We start from the raw sequence: 26,886 nt of genomic DNA, 5'->3' as shown, positions 1-26,886 counted from the left end.
AAAAAATAATAAAGAAATTGATTTGGCATAAAATTCAGAATTCCAGAATTCCAGTTGGCCCAGAGTGGTAGTTGCCTGCATGACACGCATTTAGTAGACTGCAGACCAAACATGATTAAATTTTTGCAGTGAATTTGACGCTGATATGTAGTAAATGATACAGGAACCCGTCAAAATATCATTGTCAAGAGGTTGTCACGTTTGGTGCTGTTGTCACAATAGCCACATATATTTTCTATTTTCTTGGATAATGATACATTACAATTCTTAAATTTAATTGGATGCGTCGGTTTGAATTTGATTTAGTGAAGTTTTTAAATTATTTCTTGAAGAATTAAGGGTGGCTCTGATTCTTTGTTTCTTGATTATACTTGCCTTTAATGACGATGACAATAATTGATCATCTGTTTTTGGGAAGTCAACAGTCGTGGGCCATTGCAAGAGTAGACAAGCCATCCACCCACTTTTTGTTCTTTAATTTTCCTTTTGCCTTCCCATTTAAGTCAATATGTTCATGTTTCTTCGATTTTACTCACAACATAATTAATATTGCCTGCCTCGATCGCATTTCTCTACGTCGCTGCATTTGCACCTATTTTCTTGGTGTTTCTTCAAGTTTTGGAGATACCCTTCTGCTCAAAAGGGGAAGGTCACTGACTTTATGTGGGGTTCTTTTACCTGGTATGTGATTCTTGGATTACCCTTTGCTCTTAATGTGTTTCTTCATATTGTTTCGCCGATTCAAGTAATGGATGTGAATATGATTTCTTTTTTTGGTGTAAAATCTTGAGAAACAGAATGGGCCTTTGTGTACTCTTGAATTAGTTCTTGACAATAGTTTTACATTGTTAGATTGTGATTTGAGATAGTGAGAGGTTGTGGTAAAGATTGTCAAATTGTGATGCTTGATCTTGGTTCATATGGTGTGGAATATTCGAACAAAGGGTAGCAATGAGAGCATAAATAGTTTAACTACCAAATTGACTCCATCTTGTTCCAAGATAGAACACAAATTTTTCCATTAAATTTTCTGATATTTTGTTTTCACATGCTCGTTTTCGATGTTCTACTACGTGATAGCACAAATTCTTGCCTCGTCGGCTAATCTCAAACATTTTCAATAATTGACTACAATAGCATGAAATGGAATAAATTTACAGCATTGCACGGTTGATATGTAGGCTTGTTTAGTTATTTTTAATCCCGTGAATGCTAGATATGTCTTCAACGATATTCATGGGATACGGCCATCTGCAGGTACTTTTGTTGTCTACAGTAAGTATCTGGAATGGGTTCAGGGGTTTGGTTTAAGAATATAATCACTAGAAAGAAAGCCAAGGATGGTAAATCACAAAAATTGCAGGTTAGAAGTTCTGGATCTGTCTTCTTTTACTTATTTGCAATTATAAGTGGGCATTTAGAACTCAAAGATTATTCAATCATTTTCCTTTTTTGACTTTTGACATGTAGCTGCCTGGATTCTGGATATCTGAATTTAATGCATTTTGAGTTATTGTTTTCACTAATGAGCAGAAACATTCGGCATCTGACAAGTCAAATGGCCATAATGAGAAAGTCTTTGGGAAAAATTGTCCTCTATTGGCCAATGGGGATTCTGAGGGAGACCATATACGGATCCGTGTTGAGAATATGGCAGCAGCTCGAATTCAGACTGCGTATCGAGCATACAGGGTATGAGATACCTCAATGTTCTGAGTAACCTACTTGTTAATCTTACTCTTGTTTATTCACAGATGTGTATTTTTATCATATTGTAAAAAATCGAATAATAAAATGGAGATGTAATTGTTAATATGATTTTATTGTGATTTAGCTATAAGAAAAGCTTCCATGTGTATTTATTCCAATGTATTTCATCTATATAAAGAGGATGTTATATTCTGAAGTGGCGGGACAAAAACGGACTTCGGTCTCGTGGTTATTTTGTCATGGATGAAGCTCTTTATGGTCGAACAACGCAATGGTCAATATATATCTCTCTATTTTAAACACAACATTTGTTTTAGGCTCGGAAAAAGTATCGCCAAATGAAAGAAATGACAAGGTTCAAGGATCTGGTGCAACGTGATTCTGTCAAGAAGCAAGCATCAACTACACTACATCATCTCCACTCATGGAGCAGAATTCAAGCCCAGGTTAGAGCTCGAAGAGTTTATATGGTTGCTGAAGGTCGTCTCAGACAGAAGAACCTCGAGAATAAGATGAAGCTAGAAGCAAAGCTTCATGACCTCGAGGTAAGACTGCGCGCTTCCTCTATGTGGCCTGCATTTAAATGTTTCAAAATTGTATATTGAACTTGACTCTGCTATATCTTCGTGGATGGATTACCTGACAGGTGGACTGGAGTGGAGGTTCTGAGACAATGGATGAAGCTCTTGCAAGAATACATCAAAGAGAAGAAGCAGCAGTTAGGCGAGAGCGAGCAATGGCATATGCCTTTTCTCATCAGGTGTGAAAAACGAAAAATAACATCTTGAATCAGATTAGATGTTATTCTGATTACAATATATCTTTTTATATATGGTTCTTTTATTCTATTTTTTAATTTAGTTTTATGAAATATTTCCAACCATATTCTTCCCATGAAAATGGTGGGTGATTATTATATTCTAAATTAATAAAAGTTTTAGTCATTTGGGCATTGTGTCATGGATGTGGGCCTTTGTAGCCGAATCTAGTCATGCAAGCAAGTCAAGTTACTCGAAAGTAGCTCGTGAGCAGCTCGGTCAAAACTCAACTCGAGCTTGATTTGATCGAGCCCAAGTCGAGTTCGAGTAACTCGACCGTTCACTCGAGTGAAGTTCGAGTTTTAATTGTTTTTTACTCGAGTAGTAAATACAAAATTTAAATCCTAAAATTATGCTACAAACACTATCGAGCTTTTCGAGCTCGAGTAAATCGACATTTTCCCGAGTCGAGCTTGAGTTTAAAAAATAAATATTAGATCGAGTGAGCTTATAAAATTTTAATCGAGTCGAGCTCGAATAGTAAGCACATAAATCCTGTGTCGTGTTGCATGTTGTCTTTGCTATCCAAGAGTGATGACTGAAACCATTTTTTTTTTCAGTGGAGGGCCAACTCCAATCCGAATTTTGGATCAGGAAACTATGAACTTGGCAAAGAAAATTGGGGCTGGAGCTGGATGGACAGGTGGATTGCTGCTCGACCTTGGGAGAGCCGAGTTCCAACATCAGCAAGTCCAAAGAAAGCATCGAGTAGCCAGGCAAGCAAGAATCCTAGAAGCAATACTCCTCTCATGATCAAAGCATCAGTTAAAGTCAAGTTAGTTTCTTCTAATGGAAAGGCTGCTAGAAGATCCCGAAAACTGTCTTATGAGGATTCCGAGAAAACAACTATTCTGAAAGTGAATGCCAAAGCGGAAAATGATGAGGCCAAGAATGAACAGGATGGATCCTAAAGTCAATTTTTCAGATTAAAGAAGAGTGTGCAGCATCAAAGTGCTGAAAAAATTAGCCATTCGGCCTTGGCATTCTTTGCCCGTTGAGCTTGAGCAACTGTGCTTATCAGCAGCAAAGAACATTTGGATTTGGGTGTGATTCTGGATTTACTGTACATTTGGAAGAGTGTAATTTATCATCGGAGTATTCTGTAAAGTATATGGTGGACCTGGTATTCTGCTATTTCTGGTTTGTATAAAGTCACTGTTCTGTACTCCTACTTTCCAAAATTTTAGTCAAGTTCAAAGAGTTGCGTGGATTTATTTCAATGGAGTAACAGGTAAAGCAAACACAAGTTGAAAACACAGAAAATGGGTCATTCCATCTCCAAAAAAATTGGATAAAAAATAATTCTATTTCTAAGAAGAAATGGAGTAAACAAACATGTCAAGAAGTGTCTTTAAAGATAAATAAGCCAAAATGCCAATTATAAACACAAATAGCCTACGCCATTATTCCAGATTTTTCATGAGAATGGAGATGGAAGTTGAGCAAGTGAAGAGCAAACATGGAGGAAAGTTATAAAGTACCAAAGTACCTGCAAATAATGGGGGAGCAGACGAGCAGTTGAAGAACGTAGAGTGGGGAGGATGTACCAGGTAATATGGAAATCGTCTATAAATGAAGGGATCGGAATCATTCAACGTAGAAGCTCTACACAATTTTCAGAAAAAATCAAAAGCTCAAAGTTATCAAATCTGCAAAAAATTGTCTTCTCGCATTCAAGTCTAGTTTTTAGTTCGATTCATAGTCAGATATTCTCTCTTTCTAAACAAAAATCTTGTGTGAACCCCGAAAATTTCGCAAAATTTGAATACCTAAAACCATGATAATTTTTAAAAATATTGGCTGTCTGAGAGAAAGTCAGGATCGTGGAGAAAAAATCTGTCCGCTGAAAATGGCAGCACTAGCGTGTATATAGGCTTAACAATTGTGACAATCGCTTAACATTCATCCATAAATTCCGACAAGATAACGAAAAAAGAGTTAATTTGCTTATATTAGTTATTTGTCCAACCCAACCGAACACAAAAGCTAGTTGGAGAGGCCGACATTTATTGATCCTATTGAACTCTGCCATGCATACAAAACGAAGAAAATATTGTTACGAAACCAAACCAATGTATGTATACAAAAGATTAACAACACAATGGAAGATCATCTGTTTGAACTGATCACGCACTTCATTCATCTTCTGCATCTATATATAGCTTCAAAAATCCCATTACGTTTATTTAGCTACATGATGGGCATATCTAATGCTTTCAAAACATCTTTGAACTCGAATTCACGAGTTTCTTTGTTGAATCGCTCCACCAGTTTATACCTTTGATCGTTAAGGTAAAAAGAATGAGCAGTTTCCAAAAGCCATTTTGCCTCTGAGTCACTCAGCTTGCTAGGAAGCACTACATTGCCACGAGTAAGCACCAGGTCTTTGCTGTCTGCAAATTCTGTGTAGCATGAAACGGTAAAGTACGGAGCGGCTTGGGTTCCTCTCGCTTTATAATCTTCAAGACCAGTGAAAAGCATGTGTGGCATTTGAACTGCACCACAAGTTTGATACACAATCAAGCAACATGAGATATATATTCTTGTAATAGTAATAATCAGCCCTTTTCGAATAATCGTGCATTTTTAAAAAGTAGCCTAGCTAAGTCCCTTCACGTACTCTTCAAAAGTTAACATTATTAAAGGCTTCAACTTATATTAAGCAATCCAATCCTTCATTATGTTTTGTGCAAGTAAAGATTATGCTTCCACCAATTTGTATGGAGATTATATCAGGTTAAATAGTTCACAGTTCTGTGAAATCCTCCTCTGTCTTTATTCACGCCCATGTCATACATGATAAAAAAATGGAAAATTCAGAAATGACCTTGCACAAACATTGTTGTATAGCCGCTTCCTTTCCACAAGGGAATTACAAAATAACGGCTGCAAAAAAGTGAAAAATTACAATCGTCAACTTGAAGAATAAATGTTTATGAACAAAAATAAAGTAGATTACTACTTACCAATCTACTGCTCTGTGCTCCACCAAATGGTACACTTTTGCTTTCATTGATGCACCAATATGGCCCCTTCCCAAGTGATACTTGTACAACAAAAAATCAACGTTGGCAAACTATTAACAACATTTGGATATTCCACACAGAAAGGTGTTTTTCATAATCTAACCGATGCAGAAAAAAAGTGACTAATTTTATTGAGTGGAAGCAAAATACTAACGGTTTAAGGAAATTACATCGTCCCAAATTGCGGCAATTTCCTCAGATGATTTATTCTTTACCCTCTGGACATCAATAATTTCCTCCAAAGGCTTTAATTGTAATGGGGTAAATCCAGTCGCGAAGCTCAATGTCCTATGGAAGCCAAGTGAACCCCACTTCAAGAAATCATCTGAAATCGCAGGCTTGTGCATATTCTCAAATAATCTTCCCGTAGTTGAGATGGAAATATAAGTATGTTCAGGGGATATAAAAGAACATGAAGCATTGCCACAGAGAGCCGCCACTGAAGAACATACCCTCCTTGCAACCTTGGACGTCACAAACCACATGGTATGTTTATCTGCAGCATAACAATCTAAAACTTTCAATGTTTTCATTCAGTCAAATGGGAAAACACACAAAGAGAAGGGAGAGTCCATTTCTCTTCCCAGGTGAATCTTGATTTGAGAAACGTTGAAGAACTTTATAACTAGCTCATCCAAACACAAACAAGCACGCACATACATACAATATCGAATACAAAATTCCACAGTCTCTCTCCAGTAACTTCTGTTGAGACACTGTTTCAGCCAGCAGAATTATTAACAAGCAAAACACGTTTCCTTTATCTCTTCCTTTAAGCATAAGCGTGTTTCTTCATTTCTATTTTGTATTGATATAAAAGCAGCACATTACGGTTATTGTACTTTTACTTCTTCGAGACTTCCATTTTGAGTATTGAATGAAGTCCCATTTCTTTTAGCTTCCGCCATTATTTTCTTAGCTTCTGTTATGGTATCAGAGCATATTTTCTAAGCTGAAACTCTGATTATCTTCAATGGCGAGAGGAAATCCAGTACCAATTTCTCAAGCTACAAGCTCAAACAACTCAGGTGGCCGAGTATCTTACGAAGATTCGAGTAGCCCATTCTATCTGCAAAATGGCGATCATCCTGGTTTGGTCTTGGTTTCTCATTTACTTGCAGGTAACAATTATAATACCTGGAGCAGAGCAATGTCAATGGCTTTGACTGCTAAGAATAAGCTTTTGTTTGTTGATGGTACGCAATTACGCCCTGCATCTGGTGATTTGTTGTATGCTGCGTGGATTCGATGTAATAGCATGGTGATCTCGTGGATTTTGAATTCTGTCAGCCGAGAGATTGCGGATAGCTTATTATACATGTCCACGGCATATGAAATTTGGAATGATCTAAGAGATAGATTTCATCAAAGTAATGCTCCAAGAGTTTTTCAAATTAAGAAACTCTTGACTGGATTACACCAAGGCTCGATGGATATTAGTTCATATTACACTAGAATGAGAACTTTGTGGGACGAATTGAAAGATTTCCAGCCGATTTCCGTGTGTCACTGTGGTTCGATAAAGGAATGGCTGGATTATCATAATCAGGAGTGTGTGATGCAGTTCTTAATGGGTTTAAATGAGTCATATGCTCAAATCCGTGCTCAGATCTTGATGATGGAGCCACTGCCAGTGATTTCGAAGACTTTCTCTTTGGTTGTTCAGGAGGAGAGGCAAAGATCGATACATCATGATGCTTCTGTAAATCTACCTGATCAATTCAATACTCCGAACGTTGCAGCTGTAAGAGGTGCTCCTATCATTAAGGGAACCAAGTTTGATAGGCCTGTTTCTGTTTGTTCACATTGCCATTTTCCCAATCACACTGTTGATAAATGTTACAAATTGCACAGATATCCTCCAAGTCATCCAAGATATAAGCAGAAACAGAGTGACGGAAAAGTCCATGTTAATCATGCTCGTAGTTATTCTGATGTGCCACTGCCAACTATTGGTGCAGAGAGTGAAGGAAGAGTCCATGTTAATCATACTCGCAGCTATTCTGATGCGCCAATGCCAACTACTGAAAATCTGAATCCAGAACATTGCCGACAGCTTATTGCATTTTTAAGCTCGCAACTTCAGCTTGGTGGCAACACTTTGGTTTCACAACACCAACCTGATACTACACTTTGTTTCACCGGTACATCCTCATTATTCACTACCTCTACTTCTGCTCTTACCTTATCTTGGATCATAGACACAGGTGCCACACACCATATTTGTTGTTCCTTGAAGTCTTACCATGCCTTCAAACCGTTTCATTCTAGTGTCACATTGCCTAATAATTCAATTGCATCGGTTACCCACATAGGGACAGTTAAGTTGTCACGTGAACTAATCCTGAAAGATGTTCTTTATGTCCCTCATTTCAAATTTAACTTGCTGTCCATCAGTTCTTTAACCAAACAAATTCCTTGCTCAGTATCTTTTCTTCATGATTCTTGTCAAATCCAGGTTCTCAACCAGGACAAGATGATTGGGATGGGTAGAAGAGTGGGCGACCTATACATTCTATGTCATTTTCCAGCTACAATTTGTAATGTTTCCCTTTCCAAGTCTCAACTTTGGCATTATAGATTTGGACATGCTTCTTTTCCCAAGTTATCTGTTTTGGGAAAGGCTTTGGATATCAATCCCATATTCCTTTATTATACTGGAGTGATTGCATTCTCACTTCCGTATATCTTATTAACCGCACACCTACATCCCTTTTGTCAAATAAATCTCCCTTTGATCTACTTTTTCATAAAAGTCCCTCATTCTCTCATTTAAAGGTGTTTGGTTGCCTGTGCTATGGTTCAACTCTCCTTAGTCATCGTACCAAATTCTCTCCCCGTGCAATCAAATATGTTTTCCTTGGTTACCCCCCTGGCTACAAAGCATATAAATTGCTTAATCTTCTCACAAATGAGATTTATATATCTCGAGATGTAATATTTCATGAGAATATTTTCTCTTTCCAATGTGAATCTTCTTCTATGGACACTACCTTCTTCTCTGATTCTGTTCTACCAACCCAGGCCCCTTCACAGCCTTTAAACACTCCGGCTGCAAGCTCCAATAATGATGTTGCTGCCCGTCCACATCGAGTTCCAACTAAACCTACATGGTTGACTGATTATCAATGTTATGCCACTGCATCTTCTTCTCATGCCTCCACAACTAACCCTTTATCTTCTGTTCTTAGCAACCATAAACTTTATATTCCTTACCAAGCCCTTGTTCACAACATATCTTCCATTGTTGAACCAAATACTTTCTCCCAAGCTGTTGTGAAACCAGAGTGGCGTGAAGCCATGGATGCTGAATTGCAAGCTCTGGAAAGCAATCGAACTTGGTCTATTGTTTCCTTACCACATGGGAAGAGTACTGTGGGATGTCGTTGGGTATATAAGGCTAAGTTTCGAGCTGATGGCACACTAGAAAGATATAAAGCACGGTTGGTTGCTAAGGGATACACACAACAGGAGGGGGTGGACTATTTTGAAACATTCTCACCTGTGGCCAAGATTGTCACGGTCAGAACATTGATGGCGTTGGCTGCCATCCGTGGTTGGTCTCTTACCCAACTTGATGTCAATAATGCCTTCCTACATGGTGATTTAGATGAGGAGGTGTACATGTCATTGCCTCCGGGATATCAACAAAAGGGGGTAAATCTTCCCATGAATGCAGTTTGCAAGCTCCACAAATCTTTGTATGGCCTTAAACATGCTTTACGTCAATGGTTTTCCAAATTTTCATCTACGTTGCTCATCATTGGTTTTCATCAGTCACATGCTGATAGCTCTTTGTTTATTCGAACACGGGGTGATGTTTTTTGGCTTTATTGGATTATGTGGACGACATTGTTATTGCCACGAATAATGAGCAGGACGCCTTAGATTTGAAGCTGTTCTTGAATAGTCATTTTAAATTGAAAGATTTGGGTAGTTTGAAGTATTTTCTGGGAATAGAAGTTGCAAGATCTTCTCGTGGCATCTCCATTTGTCAACGACACTATGCACTTCAACTACTTACTGAGGCGGGTCTCTTAGGATGCAAGCCTCGCACAACACCGTTGGATGTCAATTCAAAGCTAAACAATGAAGATGGTGACTTATTAAGTGATCCCTCTCTATATCGAAGGTTGATGGGAAACCTCTTGTATTTAACCATCACAAGACCTGATCTTGCTTATTCAGTCAACAAGCTAAGTCAGTTCGTGTCCAAGCCTCGAACTCCACATCTTCAAGCCGTATATTCAGTGCTCAAGTATGTGAAAGGCACGGTTGGTCAAGGTCTCTTTTATGGACAGTCAACCCCACTCAAACTTAGTTTCTTTTCTGACTCGGATTGGGCAGCTTGTCAAGACACTCGGCGATCAATTTCTGGATATTGTGTCCTTCTTGGTGAGTCCTTAATATCGTGGAAATCCAAGAAACAACAAACCGTTTCCAGGTCATCCGCTGAAGCAGAATACAGGTCGATGGCCAATGCTACTTGTGAGGTGATTTGGCTGTTATCATTGTTGAATGACCTCTGCATTTCTTGCGATGAACCTGCTGTGTTGTTCTGTGACAGTCAATCGGCTATTCACATTGCATCCAACCCTGTTTTTCATGAGCGAACGAAGCATATTGAAATAGATTGCCATATTGTTCGAGAAAAACTTCACAGTGGACTCATCAAGATCCTGCATCTTTCAACACATTTGCAGCTTGCTGATTTGTTTACCAAGTCGCTACTACCGACTCGCTTCCGCATGTTATTGTCCAAGATGGGGATTCACAACATCCATGCTCCATCTTGAGGGGGTGTATTAACAAGCAAAACACGTTTCCTTTATTTCTTCCTTTAAGCATAAGCGTGTTTCTTCATTTCTATTTTGTATTGATATAAAAGCAGCACATTACGGTTATTGTACTTTTACTTCTTCGAGACTTCCATTTTGAGTATTGAATGAAGTCCCATTTCTTTTAGCTTCCGCCATTATTTTCTTAGCTTCTGTTAAGAATCACTACATACAAATAGGTCGAATAAATCAAATCATGACAGGGGGTAAGCTAGCTAATCTGGGACTTTCAAGAGGACTTTTCATCAAACATTTGATGGATGAAATAGCTATAAAAAAATCGTGCTTTTCACCGAACCATATGCACCATCCACCGAACCAATGCAATTGCATTACTTAATTTTCTTGCATTTCAAGATAATACAATCAACTGACCTGCAATTAAGGCGAAGATCAAGAACGTGAATCCTGAAAATTGTGGACCAGAAATATTGTTCGCCGATATAGAGATCGATCGATCGTCGTCGAAAGTGCGTGTACAAAAGGCCCAAAAGTATGTAAAGCCCAAACTTAACGGGCGTAAGCCCATTTCTAGATTGACCACTGGCTGTTTGGGCTTACAATCCAGCATGCAATTTATATGTAATTTTTTTTTTAATGAAGGAAAAAAAGTACGAAAACAAAACCTTTTTTTTCTAACCCATCCAAAGGAAAAAAAATATAAACATGAGACCTTCCAAATTACTATAGTCAAAATAACTTAATCGTCAAAGCTGAAATATACAACAAAAGAATTTCATTTTCATAACATTTGATTAATTTGATCCTGAGAGAAAATAATCAATTTATACCAAAACTAATCCATGTTTTTAAGAATTAATAACTCCATTAATTTCACCATATGGAATAATCCTGCTGAATTGGAGTTCTGCTCAACCTAGAACAAATAAAGATGTGGATTAAACTATGTTTTAAATTGTTTTTTGATTTAAGAGTGAGGATTTCGTCCTAAATTTAAAACTTTGATGTCAAATGAATTATGACGTTTTGGATCTAGAAAAATAAAAGATAAAAGGTCCATTTTCCATGACCATAGAATGTGGCAGTCCCAAATAAAAATTTGGAGACGAATGGAGTTGGTCCACGTGTATCTTTTACAAAATGCAACTCTTTTTAGGCATAGTAGGTCTCTACGATCTCACGAATCTTTATCTGTGAGACAAGTCAACTATACCGATATTCACAATAAAAAGTAATATTCTTATCATAAAAAGTAATACATTTTCATGGATGACCCAAATAAGAGATCATTCGTCTTACAAAACATGACACGTGATACCGTCTCACACAAGTTTTTGTCTTTTAGGCAAAGAGAAACCAGAAAGGCAATTGAATGAGCATATTTTGCAGAGAAAGCAACTTGTGTTGCGATCATGAATGGGATTTGGTGGGGAGCAATGTTAGAATTCATGCATGTACACATATTAGGGAAGTGTTAACGAAATTATTTAACTCATATTCCTATCATGATATCGACAATTTCTTTAGAAAAAAGATAAGCTGTGTGTATTGTTTGAGGGGGCTCTGAATTCTGAGACAAGACTTATTAATGACTATTGCTCGAAATGAATGGTAAAAGGACTCATGAACTTTATTGGTATGTGCTAAATATGATACGAATTAACTGCACATGCGTGTATTAAATTATGTTGTTGCAAGCTCTAGCATGGGAAAGGGGATAACGAGTACGACGCAAGAGAAAGCTTAAAGTCGAGTGGGCTTATAGAATTTGATCAAGGCTTTGAACGTATGAAACTTGCTTTCAAGTTTATCAAAATTTCTACAAGTCTCGCAAAGTCGATGCATACATAATTCGAATTTGGATAGTACTATTAGAAATCAAGCAGTGCTTGAGCTCGATTTACGCTCAGTCACACTACACAAGGTGTGTAGCAGCAGCATGTGAGGAAACTCATAGCTTTTTGTTGGGGAAAAAGGTTGAATAAAAGAAAATACGCCTATAAATTTTCATTAATGTAGACTTCACGGGTGTTGATTCTCCCTTTTTAATATGGTCACTTCTGCTATTTAAAGGCAATATATATAATGTAGCATTGACTATGAGCAAGTTCTCTGCATTTACTGTCACGCAATTTGTCCCTTAGCAACTTCTACATCCCACAAACTATAACCAATAACAAGTTCTCATGTCTTTCCTCTCCCCTACTGTTGCTGCCATTTCTTTCACCATTATTTTCCTCCACCAATTGGCCACACACTCTTCAGCCAATATTACAGCAAATTCAACCAGCCGGCCCAGGCCGCAACGCCAAATTTCGGTAGATTATTACTCCAAGACTTGCCCTCAGGTTGATCAGCTTGTTGCATCCGTAACCTCGCAGCAGTTCAAAGAGGTCCCCATCTCCGGCCCTGCCACAATTCGCCTCTTCTTCCATGATTGCTTTGTCGAAGTAAGCCCCTAACTTCTGCATTAAAGTGAAATATCTTCCATGAAGTAATCCCTTAATTACTGAATATTGCATTACTCAGATCATTCTTGTTGGTTCACTGCCAAAATATTGAATGCTTTTGAGTGATACATCTCACTTCGTGTCATGAGCCTGTGATAGCATATGGTTCATCCTTGGTGGTTCACTACCAAAATCTTAAAAACAATTTTGAGCCATGCTACAAGCCGACGAGCCTATTAAAGCATATGGCAGCTTAAATGTAACGTTTGATTAATTTGTTCCTCAGGCTCACCACCAGAGGTGATTCCAGAAATTGCCATGCCTGAAGCCCACAAGCCCTTGAAGGAATATTATTGCAACTTACATAGCATATGATTAATCGATTCTTGGTGCTCACTGCCAAATTGTCGATATAATATTTAGTATAATTCTGCATATTGTCATGATATGTGCCCAAGAAGTTGCGACGTCTAGCCTCTTGTCGTCACCATAATCATAAGTAATTCTGCAAATCATCTACCGTAGAGCCCGTGAGATAATAAGTGCCCGAATTCGCCAAAACTTACACGAGCACCATGAAAGAGTCTGGAATTGTTTGCATGAACAATATTTTCTAATTAATCCAATGTAATATAAATCATCCTTGAATATTCTCTTTTTGTGGTGCTTCTAAAAGGGTTGCGATGGATCCATACTTATTTCGACGAAACAAGGAAGCAAAGAGTTGGCAGAAAGGGATGCGGATGACAACAAGGAGCTGGCAGTGGAAGCGTTTGATAGCATAAATAAGGCCAAAATGTTAGTGGAGAGCAAGTGCCCTGGAGTCGTATCATGTGCAGATATCCTTGCAATTGCTGCTAGAGACTTTATCCATTGGGTATGTACAATTTTTTTTCCCAAAATACTGCCTTTCCCCACCATTATTTGTTGCCTTTCCTTCATCTTTTGCCTTGGCAATATATGTGCTTCACATGTTCTTTGAATCTTTGATAATGACATGTAAACTTCAAATTTAATATCAAGATAAACAACTTATACTAATTGATATATTTTTTTCTCTGGGATTTTTTTAATAAAACGCATATTAAATATAATTCTTACAAAAGTTGACTCTATTCGTCTGATATGCTAAGTTGCCCAATAAAGAACTTGGGATTCGCAGCTAAAGGAGGTATCGCATTCCTCTGTCTTAAATTTTATTATAGATTTATATATTTCTTATATACTAAACTAAAGACAAAACTTCTGGCTCCATAATTGAACTTACAACCAACAACATTCCAACTGATGTAGATTTAGGACATATTAAAATCGTATTAACAGCTGGTCAATTACAGAACAAGATTCAACCAACTTTCGGGTAAATATAGGTAAAACCGCATAATAAACAAATTTAACAAGTCAAATCAGTTGTAGATGGATTAGTTTCTAGGAAAGACTTGAATGGATAAAAAAAGACAAACTATTTATTAATTTGTAATTATCAGATTGAAGTGTTTGTTTTTTTCGTAGGCTGGAGGTCCATACTACCAAGTAAAGAAAGGAAGATGGGATGGAAAAATATCAATGGCAACTAGAGTAAACCCCAATCTCCCCCGCACCAACTCCACCATAGACGACCTAATTCAGCTCTTCAAATCCAAAGGCCTGTCATTTAAAGACCTAGTAACCCTCTCAGGTGCACACACCATTGGTTTTGCTCACTGCAAGAACTTTCTTACACGACTGTACAACTACAAGAACACGATGAAACCCGATCCTTTGATTGATCCAAGGCTCCTAAAGGCCTTAACAATGTCGTGCCCGCGATTTGGTGGGAACACTGACATTGTAGCACCATGTGATGTGACGACACCGTTCTTGTTTGACAATGCTTATTATGGAAATTTGGAGAGTCAACTGGGAGTTTTAGCTTCTGATCAAGCGCTGTTTTTGGATCCAAGAACAAAGCCTCTGGTGCAGGCGTTGGCTAAGGATAAAGAGAAGTTTTTTCAAGATTTCGCGGTGGCTATGGATAAAATGGGGTCCATTGGAGTTAAGAGAGGAAGAAGACATGGGGAGAAAAGGATAGATTGCAGCATGCATGAACATTTGTGATCGCTCGAGTTATTTTTTTTAATTGCCAGTAGGTAATGAATTACATATAGAATCACATTTAACTAATTGGGATGATTATTCGTGTGACACAGAATTAACTGAGATTGCTACTTTCTGGTTTGCGGGCATACTTTCCTTTTAATTCTTTGGCATTTAATGCTTGTAGGTTTGGTTATTGTTTGTTTGTTGCAATGTCTTGATTCTTCGTGAGTTGGAATCATATGCTGTGATATCAGATATATGTTTATTGAGAACTTTTTGTTTAATCAATAACTTCATGTTGGCTATTTGTTGTAGCGGGAATCTTTTTTTTTTTTGGTCTATAACATATATTGAGCATACGTTAATGTTGCAAGGAAGCATCACTGCCAAACAAAACATCCTTCCCTTGTCCACTCCCATGTTATCCCTGCACTCGACGACACATAAAATCCGGACATATTGCAATTTCAAATAGATGTCACCAATTGAGCCTAATTTTCGTAAAGGTCAAAACACACTAAGATATAAACTATAAAATTTAAATATTATTTGATATGTAGAAGCCTAACAGAGGCGTAGAATTACACACGAGTGGGTGCACTTAGGTAGTAACTGTGGTTCGTTGGCAACCAATTACCTATTTATCGATGGTATTTTATGGCATTCAAATGATCAAACTAACAAAATCCTCACCTCCCCAAAATATTATACCACTATTTAACTGTCACTGAAAACAAGTTGGGGGAGGACTAAATACAAATCATACATTGCCATGCCATATAATTGTGTGGTTTGTTTTGATGCGAAAGAAGACGTAAAGGAAAACAGAAGTGAATATCACTTTGAAGGCACAAGAGAAGGAACCACAAGACCATAGAGTATCTCTCATCTACAATCACTTCAGACATGGTTAGGCATACTCCCACTTAGGCATACTCCCATTCGTAGTTCCAGCTGCTTCAGATATTGATTGGCAAGGAACCATGCTCCAAACCTCTGGTGATTACCTAAAAGAATATAAATAAAAAAAGCTAAGAAATGTTGCAAAATCAACTTAGTAAATCCATAAAACTATAGTTCTTTGATTTCCTCTCGGGCATCCAAGACCCTTTGAAGAAACAAACTCTTCCGACTCCAACATAATTTGGTCACTTGCTAGTTTCCTTCAATCCACTGCTACTTAGAATGCAGAAACAAGGAACAAAAGACCAAAAAACCAAACCAAGCGGCTTCAAAAATGCCTTCACACTTCAAGTTATTTTCATTCATATATATGCAGATGTCTCTCAAAAATAAAGGCAATAAATCTAGTATTTTGAAAGCATTAGGTCAATCATCAATGACACAATTCTGCTAGTTAGCAAATAAAAAATTATGCCACATTTACCATATGACATACACGAAATCGGCCAGGACGAAAGCCATGATAGTTTGAAAGAGGGCGAAACTAATGTTCATCGAAAACACGTTCAACCGAACAACATTATAAAAAGTGTTCCATTTCCATCGTCCTCCTATTGGAACAAGATTCTGATTTCTGAAGATATTAAAGCTAACAAGTGGCTAAAATATTTTGTTCCTGACACTTTCTTAATCGTTATTTTTTCCATGTAGATTCAAAGCTAATGAAATTTATTCTTTATGTGTAGGCAAATAATTCAATCGATAACCTAAAATCTGAACTTTTTCGAACTGATGAGTTAAAGGAAGACGTTCGGCCAATGCGATAATCAAATACCAATGTGTTCAAAACCATGACGGGACGTGGAGACACAGTTTAAACAGAAGTAGAATCCATCAATTGCATCGCAAAAATACAAGTGAAAGGGGTTGTGAAAGAAAAACCATCGTAATCATCCAGGTCGATTGACCGATGAGGCAACTCTATCCCCGCCGCTACTAGAGGAAGAGGCGGGCTCCTGTTCTCTATTATTACTAGAGGTAGTCCCCGCGTTGAAGGAAGGTAGAGGATTGGAACCTTTGATAATCCAACCGAGAGCGAAAAAGGAAAGACCTGCGAGAATGGCTGACCCCCAAGCTTGAGAGTACCACCTGCTGTACTGTCTAATCGCGAAACGCCACTGATCTCTCAGTGTCGCCACGTCCGGATTCACCGAATCCGGAGGGTTCGGATAGTGAGGTCTGTGTGAGTGCTCTCCACCGCCGTGAACTTTGGATGGCTCAGCCGTAGGCACCACTTTCACGGCGGGCTTGGTATCTTTAACTCTCTTGTCGGTCATCGGTGTGGCTTTTCACTGGGCGAGCTAAGTTTACGGTGCCTCTCCCGTCAGTCTCAACTGCTTGCTTCGAACTACTCAATACGGCGTCGCATATAGAAGAAACGCTTGAATTTTTTCCTTCTACTTCCTTATTATTATTATTATTATTATTATTATTATTATTATTATTATTATTATTATTATTATTATTTTAATTGAGGTTTTTTAAATTAAGATTTGTTCTGGTGTATAATTAATTAAAAATTGAATAGAAAAATGAATATAGTTTTAATTTCAACAAATTCAGTTAATTATAATATCAACAGTTTATACAGGCCAACGAGTTGTTCACAACTTTAACAGCAAAGTTATTATGTGAGTCAAATAAAAAAATTGAAGATAAAGTAAAAAGTATTACTTAAATATTCTCAATAATTTTTTTCAATATATATTTCAAATTAAACTCAAATTTTCATATACTTGCCTACATTGTTTGCATAATTAAAATCAAATTACCGATGACTTCTAGTCTATCCAACATCATTATAATTCCAATATCGACAAATGAACCAAACCTTAACTCCAACTCAATTGTGACAAAACCTTAACTCCAACTTTAAAAAAAAAAAAAAAAAACTATTTATCTAAAAAAAACTATAATGAACGAACATGATTGTCTAATCTAAGGATTTTTCCGGAGTCAAAAACTGGTACGAAAATCATGTTAAAAAATGCAACTAGCATAATCCCCTAACCGAGTATCATCACTATATATTCTCATTAAGATTCAGCATAACTAAAATGAGAACCGATTATACGTGCTTGCAGTGCTTGAACATAAAACGCTCTCTCGAAACACGATAACAAGTAACAGATGAGAAACGGAGATCCATGAGCAGACAATCACCAACACAAGAATAAACTGTTGGTAGCTAGAAGTGGTTTCCATGTACCCAAATGCACTTATTCTAAAACTTCAAACTCATTCAATCTTCAGAAAAATCAGATAAGATGCGAATGCGGTCGGCAATGGGGGAGTAAATTGATCATTAAATAAACAAGATAGTTTCAGACAGTTACCAGCTTTGTTCACGTATAAAAGCCAGACGATCTGCAAGTAATAGAGATAAGAATATTGCTCCAAAGGCATGAAAATCGATATATAAGAACCGAAATACAACAATAACAGGTAGAGAGTAGCTCATCTTAAAATAGCACATGATTAGATCAAGTTATTAGGGGCCGAATTTGCAGTTCATTCTGCGAGACAAGTTATATATCAGCTTTAACATTATTCTTACTTCAAGATTTAAAAAGGAGAACAAAACTCATCCATGCTGCTGCGAAAGGGGAACTTAAAGATCCCTCACTCTACCAAGTAAAAGGACATAAAAGAGTCTTTCCCAGAAATTAATTTCAAACGAAATGGACAAAAAAAATTCTAAAAAAGTTAATATCAGGGAAGCAACCACAAGGAGTAATAAGCACCAGCTGCAATCACATTAAAAGAAAAGGAACAATCATGGCAGCATGCATTTCCCATTGTGGTAAAAAGCCGACCAGCGTTGCAGTTGGTTATGGTCTCTAGTCAATTATTTCTTAATAATTACATCTTTAATATTTACTGGACATAAAAAAGAGAAACAAAAGAAGGAACGTACAATAATCTATTGTACATCAGAAACCAATCGCCTGTGTTTCTATTTTACATCAGAAACAAAAAAAAAACTCAAAATAACATAAAAACACTCTCACTGATCAGAATTTTAGCCAAAAATGATTAAACTTTAAAGTATCCAGAAATAACACAAACTAAGATGATGAAAATATTTGCAAGTTAATCTTATTTTATCATTTTTGAAATAACTCGTAATAAATTATTAAACAATATAGTATATAAATATCGGATTTTGAAAAATATAATTCATCAGACAGCTTTTGTTAACTAGTGAGGACGAAGATGGCACGCGCGAACAATGAATACAAGAGACTTTATGCTGCTTTCACCCCTTTGTCTTTTTTAGAGACTATTTTTATATTGGTTCAGTTGATAATTAAGTCCCTGAAAACATCAGAGGGACGTAGATACATGGGTTAAAACTAAACAAGTCGGAAGCCCAACAAAAAGTGCAATTTAGACGATTTTTACAACAGATTTCGGGTTGAGCTAGAGTAATCTTATTGCATAATCTTAAATTCCACAAAAAAATAAAAGAAAAGGAGATTTGGAGAAAACATAGGTAAAGACAAACAATGCACAAGGAATCGTGACTTCATTGAGAATGTGTGACAACGGTACGAGTTTGATTACATAAAAAAAAAGTACATGTTTGGCAACCAAAACCAGCGAGTTCTGTGGATGACAAACCATTTTGAGAGGCGGAATAAGAAAATCAAGTAGCTGCTGGTTTTTTTTTTTTTTGGCTACTATATTAGTGTTTAATGTTCTCAGCTACTATCATCGGTCCTGACCAGTGCAAAACACGATTCAGGATTTGCTGACATCAGCAACTTCAGTACCAGAACATCATTTGGATAACTGATCTGAAGCCCAGGTTCAAAAAGTCCTGCATTGCAATATCTTACATCTCAATGGCCAAGTCATATAGCAAGACTTAAACAGCTATGTTGGATAAAGTGAAATGCGAGGTTTATGTCTATCCCATGTAGCACATAATGCCACACGACTCCAAAAAAAGAGAGAGGAGTTGCGTAAAATTTACCCGGAGAAAGATTCTTTCCACCATATAGCTCTTTGGCTAATGGGTTTGCTGCCCAATTATTGACAGCAACTCGATTTGTAGGTTGAAATCCTAATATATTTCCATTGGGAGACAACACCACCTGATTACTCCAGAGCCCAAAGGCCAAAAAATTAGGAAAATAGTCCATATCAAACCAAGAGGCAGTCGATAGTGGACCAAATGATTTATGAAATACTGTAAAAAGAACAATGTGAAATACAGGGGGAGACGAAAAAATCAAGCTTTGCCTATAAAAACCACCTTAGTCTGAGTTAACGAAGAAAAACCAAAGCACAATTTTTTTTGGGCAGGAAGACCAAAAGGAGTAATTAGGTTGTTATCCAATATTCATGAAGTCGGAAACAAGTTACGCCCGCAAGGTTTAACTTCAACAGTTTAAATCAAAAGAGAACGAACGGATCAGGATGCACTAGTTTGCAAAATTACCTGATAGCTAGCAATATCTTGCAATGCTTTCATATCTCCACTACCTGCTTCTTCTGATTTAGAAATGGATGGTGTGCCAATTATATTGGATTCTACATTATCCATTACACTCAAGTATGAAGGGAGTTTTCCGATCCATGCGTAGTGACCATGGTTCATCCAACTCACATCTCCAGGCCAACCAAAATAATTCTTGAGTCTTCTAATTATTTCAACACAACAAGATTCTACCTGATACAGAAAACTATAAAAAAATAAGACCATGGACCAGAGAGTATCAACAGAACCCAAGCAACCACACAAATTCCCATAGTGAGGAAGATAGTAATAGACATTAGACAAGCATAACCCACTAAGATGCAAAAACAATTCAAGATCGTAATTTTTTCCATCTCAATATACAGTAAGGCAGCTCAACATCTTAATCCAGACTCCAGAGTAACATTGATGGCATGATCGAAAGCCAAAATTGAAGGCCAATAACAAATTTTCCAATACTACGCAAGTTCAACATAATAAAGAACAGAGACAGACATTCGGGCAATATGTACTATTTTCAAAACCTCTTGATTAATCTTGAAAACGAATGAAAAAACGGGCATCTTCCTATAGAATAGTAAGATCACACGAGGCTCTACAAATCTCAGCCCTCGATCAATTCTGAATTGTGTCAACCAACAGAAAACAGAATTCTGAATTGTGTCAACCAACAGAAAACAGAATTCTGAATTGTGTCAAGTGTCAACCAACAGAAATGTTACCCCAGGGAAGACTTTTGCATAACAATTTGCAAACAAGAGAATGAATTACTCTTATTGCCTGCGAACCTTAAAAGATTCCATGGAATGGCCTGGTACAGAATCCACATCAATTGACTGGGGTGGGGATTCCTTCAGAAAATCTCTCTTACATGCTAGGCAGATGAGGTAAATTGATCTTCGCCACAACACTAATGGCGACAAGAAAAATCCCGCTAGCAAGTGCAACGGAAAACAAATTCAACATAGAACTTCTCTGTAAGAAAACATTCACAGTGGGAGATAAGCATTAGAGCTCGAAACAAATCAAATTGAAACTGACATTGGTATATGTTTTATTTTTATCAGACAACATATGTAAATTCATGTGCTTCCTACCTGAAACATCATCGTAAAAGAAGTACAGGTACATAATGGAAGATGAAGAAAAATATGTGACCAAGAATAAAAGTTCAGTAGAATGCCTTATTTAATGCCAAGTTGGAAGGGCTTGCAACTGCAGAACATGATAATCTCTTGCTTGGCAGAGTGAACACATCCTCGTAGTACATATCAAGCGTATCAGCCAAACTAATCTGCGGACACGGCAGAAATAAATTAACATGAGCAAATAACTCAACCGGCATGAAAGCACTTCACCAGACAGGAGGAGAAGAAAGTACCTGATCAACATACACCCAAATTAAAATAAGCAGTTAGAAATAATGTTGTCAATCTACCTCAACAGTAGTAAACTATTTAACTCATCAAGTCAAGAAAGATGCCACATCCAAAGAAATTAACAAGAATATGCTCTTAAATCTCATTCCCGGCCCTAAAGAATGCCCCTGTATCGCTCAGTGCAACTACCATCAAATAAACAACTACTTCTAACAGCATTTGTCATTGCAAGAATAAAAAACCTTATGAATGAGATCGCACAAGCCACCAAGTCCAAAGATAAATGTAAGAATACAGATGTGATTACCAGTTGGGAATGAGTAAGAAAGACTTCCCACTTCGGTTGCCTCTGGTTTTTTCCAGCCATCAATCTTTACATCGCTGAATTTACAAGCATCAATTTTTAAAATGTAGGAAGGTACGCATTCACTTATCCAAGAACAAAACTCGGGACCACCAATCGTTTCCAGTTTTGAGAATGTGAGGGACCTCCAGCAAGTTTTCTTCAATTTTGACTCCTTAAGCTTGTAATTTGACCTTTCTAGATTAAATTTTTCTGCTAGAGTCTTGGCATTTGCAAGTACATGATGGTCCAGGAGATTATACAGAATGACAGAGGAATCTCTAGATGACATCTCTTTGGGTTTGTTAAACCAATGGAAAAGCTTATTTGACGCTCTGTTTGTCGAGCCACGAAGAAAAATTCTTTCAGTGTTTTCAAGGGCAGCAAGGCAAATAACTTCTGCAATTACAGAAATGATCTGTTTGTCCGACGAGCTGAAGTTTAAAATTGCAGGTACCTGCCGATAGTAAATGGATAAGATAATTCAACCCATCAATATGTGTGACACCTGCATATCAGAGACATTAAATATAGTATTACGACAGGTAAACCTTAATGTAATTAGTGCAGGTAGAGAAAACTCATATCTACCTCTTTCGGATTTTCAAGGTTGTTCATATCTCTGTCCCTTCCAGGGCTAAAAATTTCCAATTCAAAATTCCAAAGTTGCTGCAGAACTACTTGTCTGAAGGTCATGGCAAGTATGTTCTTAGAAGTTGTGCTAGCAAAGATATCTTTCGTCATAGATTTCTTCAGCTTTATAGCTTTCTCTTTAACTTTCCTAGCGGGTAAAAACTGGAAAAAAATAAACAAGAACATCAGAAGTTAAAAGTAAACGAACGAGTTAAGCTTAAACAGAGTAAGTCAGAAGGTCCAATGACCAAGAAAAGAGCATCTCGGGTGCTACAAAAATGGGAAAACAACGTACGTTAGTTAGACATAATTTGAAGAGCAGAAGACTTCACATCTCACAAGAAATAAACTTTACTTAACAAAGTATAAACTACGAACTAACCAGTCGTGTGGAGATGGTACTGTGCTCGTCAAATGGCCCCGGGAATATGGTCTCCACAACCATGGCGGCGGTTCCAGACGAAATATGCTCATCGGCAGCTTCGCCTCCATCGGCAGCGGCGGCGGTGAGGGCTTGCTGTAAATCCACAGAGCCAACCACCGTCAGGCGAGCCAAGTCGTTCTCGTACGTCCTTACAGCTGGGAGCGATTTCGCGTCGGATTCTACTACGGCTTCAAGAAGTGCTTGCTCGGAAGCAGGCGAAAATTGTGAACTGGAAGATGATGAAAGGAGAAGGGTATTTCCCTGCAGCTTGAGGAGCGAATTGGGGTACAGCTTATTTGAGAATTTCAACGAGGAAGAATGAGAAGGGAAGAAGGACGAAAGAGGGAAACCAAGGGATGAAAATGCCATAGGATTTCAAATCCTCGCGGTAGGGTTTATGTTGAAGGAATAAGCTCCCCCGAAAAGGGAGCAAGTAAAGCTTCTGTGTTTATTTTTATTTGATAAAAAAATGCCTCTGTGTTTATTAGAGTTGTTCAAATATTTTGAACAAATAAGATTAAAAAAATAACAATTTATATTCACATTATTATTATTTAAACATGAAATTATATTTCATTAAAAAGTAGTAATTCAGACTATATTAACTTTTTGTATGACTAATGTTTATTTTTTAAGTCATACAACGATTCATTCAACGTCACAAATCTTTGATTTTATCTCTTGTTTGTGTTAAAAGATCTCTGACTCATATAAAAAGTTTACCATCATCTATTAAAACCTTACAAAAGTATGATTTGATTCAAAAGTGAAAAATATTTGATCTCTAAATAAAGTCTCGCGAATCTTTATTTGTGAGACGTGTCAATCCTACCGATATTCACAATAAAAATTAACTACTCGTTAATATTTTTTCATGGATGTCTCAATTAAGAGATTCGTCTCATAAAATACGACCTGTGACAACGTCTCACACAAATTTTTACCTTATTTCAATTTCATTTTTATATTTAAAAAAGTGGATTTGTATTCCCTAAAAGTGGATTTATAAAATCTGAACCACGTATCATGATGTTGCAATGGTAACAGCCATTCCTAAAAATAGCAAATTTACAACTTTGTCCGCCTAGAAAACTTATTGCTTATAAAACAAGGAAAACACCACCGAAACTCCCCATTCTCTATCTCAATCGTTAAGAAATTAGTCCTCGAGAAATTCGCTTTATTTATATATACGTTTGATTTTGGGGAAAAAATTGCAACACACGATCAAATTTTTTAGTAATGCTAGACGTACACTTTGGTGCAAATTTTTTTTATCAATTACGTACAAAATTGTTATTTAGTAATAAGATATTTATTTCTTTTCACGGATAGTTTTATATTTGATTAAAAAAATATAAATTAATGTAAGTGAGCTTTAATCGAACCCTTCCCAAAATTTACAAGTTGAGAAAACTCACACTTTTCATTAGCGCAACCCGAAAAAAGGAAACTCCCAAATCCAAAATTCTGCTTAAAGCAGCCTTGCATGTAGCGTTTCGTTTCTTGAAAGGGAAAAACTATCTTAGCATAAAACACTTCCTTCGCTTGCACTCAAACAAATCTCTCCTTCACCCATATATATACCCCCAAAGAAGCGAGAAAATCTGCCAAAACCAGCTAAAAACTCCCAAGAAATGGAGATTAACCTCGAAAACGAATCATCCCACGATCGTAACGAGCAAGAACTACCTTTACTCGTCGACAAAGGACCACCCGAAATCGAAAGAAACCTCATTCAACAAGCCATTAGCCAAACGTTTGAAAGCACGGCTCACTTAGCCAACCTTCTACCAACAGGAACTGTCCTAGCTTTCCAACTTCTTTCTCCAATATTCACGAACCAAGGCCAATGTGATCCAGTTAGCCGTATCTTGACAGCGGGCTTAGTTTCCCTATGCGGGCTGTCTTGTTTCTTGTTGTGTTTTACGGATAGCATCAAGGATCAGAAGGGGAACGTGTGCTACGGTTTGGCCACGTTTCACGGCTTTTGGATCATCGATGGATCGATGAATTTACAACCCCAGGTTGCGGCAAAGTATAGGCTCGAGTTTATCGATTTTGTGCATGCGTGGATGTCGATGCTGGTATTCGGAGCCATCGCTTTGTTTGATCAGAATGTGGTGGGGTGCTTTTACCCGAATCCTTCGGTTGAAATGCAAGAGATAGTTACCGCACTGCCTGTGGCGATTGGGATCATCTGCAGCATGTTATTCGTCGTTTTCCCGACGAGGCGACATGGAATCGGTTTCCCTCTCGCGCCAAGTTGAGTAACTTACGTATTAATGGTGGATTTTAATTATCGCATCTGTATTTGTAATGGATTAGCAATATTCTTGGACATCTCAGAATTCCAAATAAAATATATTTGTAAAGAATAGTTATTTGTGAAACAATTTCGTAGATTTATTTATAACAAAATTGATCAATTTATAATTATTAATTTATCGTGAAAGTATTTAAAAAAAATTGATATATGGATTATTCATCGTTGGATTAGAGAAAAAAACTGAGAAGTGTTCGGAAAATTGTATTGGAAGCTTTGAATATAACTTTATAAATATGATCACTTAGTTCTTTTTTTTCCGCATGCCTTTAACTTCAAGAGTAGGTATTTTGTGAGACGGTCTCACGGATCTTTATCTGTGAGACGGTTAACCCTATCAATATCACAATAAAAAATAATACTCTTAGCATAAAAAGTAATATTTTTTAATGAATGACCCAAATAAGAGATCTTTCTCACAAATACGATCAGTAAAACTGTCTCACACAAGTTGTTGTCTAACTTCAAAATATTGCCCTATCAAAAAATGGGCTATATGCCTATATATATACCCTAAGTCACAAATGGGGTTACTGTTCCCTAACCATGCAGAAAACAATTTCCATCCACAAATTATAAATCAATTAAATCATGATATAAATAAGAGTAAATTTCAAATAAATTCTCAAATCTTATTTTCATTTTAACTTTATTCTCTTACCCATAAAAATTAGTTTAAGCATCCTATTTTATTGAAAAAATCAAAATATCATTGAGTTTTTTTTTTTTTTTACATGCTGTTGTTATACCTATCGAGTCTATCCAAAAATATAAAACTACACAAAGTTTCCAATCTATATACCAAGAATATGAAGAGATTTATATATACATAGAAAGAGAGCTCATCATGCTTCCGTATAATAAATTAAACATTTTACTTCTTTGACCGGAATGTCATGAGGTTGTATCCAAGGGCGGAGCCACCCTTGGGCTAGGGTGGGCTCCAGCCCCACCTAAATTTTATAATTTTTTTTTAGTTTTTCTACATTTTTTTATTTTTGTCTTATTTTAGTGTTTTTTTCCTTTATTTTATTGATGCAAATTTGAAAAAAATTTAACCATGATTACTTTTTTAAAATGATTTTATGTAAATATATATAATCAAATTTGACTTTTTTTCGTATTTTGCTCAAAAGATTGAAGAACTTGATGTCAGTTGATTTTTAAAATTAACTTTAAGTTTCAAATATAATTTTAGATTATATTAGAATAACACAAAAATATATTAAATTTAGCTAATATGATAATAGAATTATGCAGTTGCTACATATTTTATTATATCTTTATTTAATTTTTATTAATACTAAAAGTTTTATAGGATTTTAATTTTTTAATATAAACTAGTATATGTTTATAATAATTGATTTAGAGAAAAATAAAGTAATGATTTTGATAAATTGCGCATATTTTCCATATGAATCATAGTATGTGATATTATATGATTTATCAA

General features: G+C 36.7%; 7 protein-coding genes across 7 annotated transcripts; 4 read left to right on the top strand and 3 right to left on the bottom strand.

Moving 5' to 3' along the window:
• Window positions 1–335: 335 nt before the first annotated feature.
• LOC140829097 (protein IQ-DOMAIN 9-like) lies at window positions 336–3,742 on the top strand. The gene is made up of 6 exons (XM_073192085.1): window positions 336–681; window positions 1,258–1,363; window positions 1,534–1,692; window positions 2,028–2,255; window positions 2,357–2,470; window positions 3,089–3,742. Exons 2-6 carry the CDS (start codon window positions 1,289–1,291, stop codon window positions 3,437–3,439), a joined length of 927 nt encoding a protein of 308 aa, XP_073048186.1. The 5' UTR covers window positions 336–681; window positions 1,258–1,288; the 3' UTR covers window positions 3,440–3,742.
• Window positions 3,743–4,452: 710 nt separating this feature from the next.
• On the bottom strand, window positions 4,453–10,917 carry LOC140829915 (uncharacterized). Its single transcript, XM_073193202.1, has 5 exons — window positions 10,768–10,917; window positions 5,725–6,050; window positions 5,495–5,574; window positions 5,356–5,414; window positions 4,453–5,023 (listed from the first exon to the last, which is right to left on the bottom strand). The coding sequence occupies exons 2-5, from the start codon at window positions 6,037–6,039 to the stop codon at window positions 4,719–4,721; spliced, it is 759 nt and encodes a 252-aa protein (XP_073049303.1). The 5' UTR covers window positions 6,040–6,050; window positions 10,768–10,917; the 3' UTR covers window positions 4,453–4,718.
• Window positions 6,520–8,149, top strand: LOC140829914 (uncharacterized). The gene is made up of 2 exons (XM_073193201.1): window positions 6,520–7,698; window positions 8,013–8,149. The coding sequence occupies exons 1-2, from the start codon at window positions 6,528–6,530 to the stop codon at window positions 8,045–8,047; spliced, it is 1,206 nt and encodes a 401-aa protein (XP_073049302.1). The 5' UTR covers window positions 6,520–6,527; the 3' UTR covers window positions 8,048–8,149.
• Window positions 10,918–12,282: 1,365 nt separating the features above from the next.
• LOC140829913 (peroxidase 19) lies at window positions 12,283–15,042 on the top strand. Its single transcript, XM_073193200.1, has 3 exons — window positions 12,283–12,803; window positions 13,480–13,680; window positions 14,316–15,042. The coding sequence occupies exons 1-3, from the start codon at window positions 12,540–12,542 to the stop codon at window positions 14,898–14,900; spliced, it is 1,050 nt and encodes a 349-aa protein (XP_073049301.1). The 5' UTR covers window positions 12,283–12,539; the 3' UTR covers window positions 14,901–15,042.
• Window positions 15,043–15,551: 509 nt separating this feature from the next.
• On the bottom strand, window positions 15,552–17,233 carry LOC140829095 (uncharacterized). Its single transcript, XM_073192084.1, has 2 exons — window positions 16,728–17,233; window positions 15,552–15,889 (listed from the first exon to the last, which is right to left on the bottom strand). Exon 1 carries the CDS (start codon window positions 17,120–17,122, stop codon window positions 16,736–16,738), a length of 387 nt encoding a protein of 128 aa, XP_073048185.1. The 5' UTR covers window positions 17,123–17,233; the 3' UTR covers window positions 15,552–15,889; window positions 16,728–16,735.
• A 1,912-nt stretch (window positions 17,234–19,145) lies between these two features.
• Window positions 19,146–23,557, bottom strand: LOC140830303 (uncharacterized). Its single transcript, XM_073193586.1, is given in 11 exon segments — window positions 19,146–19,668; window positions 19,825–19,945; window positions 20,293–20,523; window positions 20,856–20,952; window positions 21,054–21,119; window positions 21,203–21,306; window positions 21,515–21,625; window positions 22,018–22,062; window positions 22,064–22,510; window positions 22,645–22,848; window positions 23,069–23,557. Coding segments are annotated over 11 exon segments (1,956 nt in total). The 5' UTR covers window positions 23,480–23,557; the 3' UTR covers window positions 19,146–19,549.
• Window positions 23,558–24,679: 1,122 nt separating this feature from the next.
• On the top strand, window positions 24,680–25,498 carry LOC140829912 (protein DMP6-like). Its single transcript, XM_073193199.1, has one exon. It carries the CDS (start codon window positions 24,748–24,750, stop codon window positions 25,378–25,380), a length of 633 nt encoding a protein of 210 aa, XP_073049300.1. The 5' UTR covers window positions 24,680–24,747; the 3' UTR covers window positions 25,381–25,498.
• The last annotated feature ends 1,388 nt before the right edge of the window (window positions 25,499–26,886 follow it).

The sequence above is a fragment of the Primulina eburnea genome, chromosome 4 (genome assembly GCF_022965805.1).
Source record: "Primulina eburnea isolate SZY01 chromosome 4, ASM2296580v1, whole genome shotgun sequence".
Taxonomy (NCBI): domain Eukaryota; kingdom Viridiplantae; phylum Streptophyta; class Magnoliopsida; order Lamiales; family Gesneriaceae; genus Primulina; species Primulina eburnea.
Note: the sequence above shows the minus strand (reverse complement) of the source record. Positions and strands in the feature narration are given on the sequence as shown.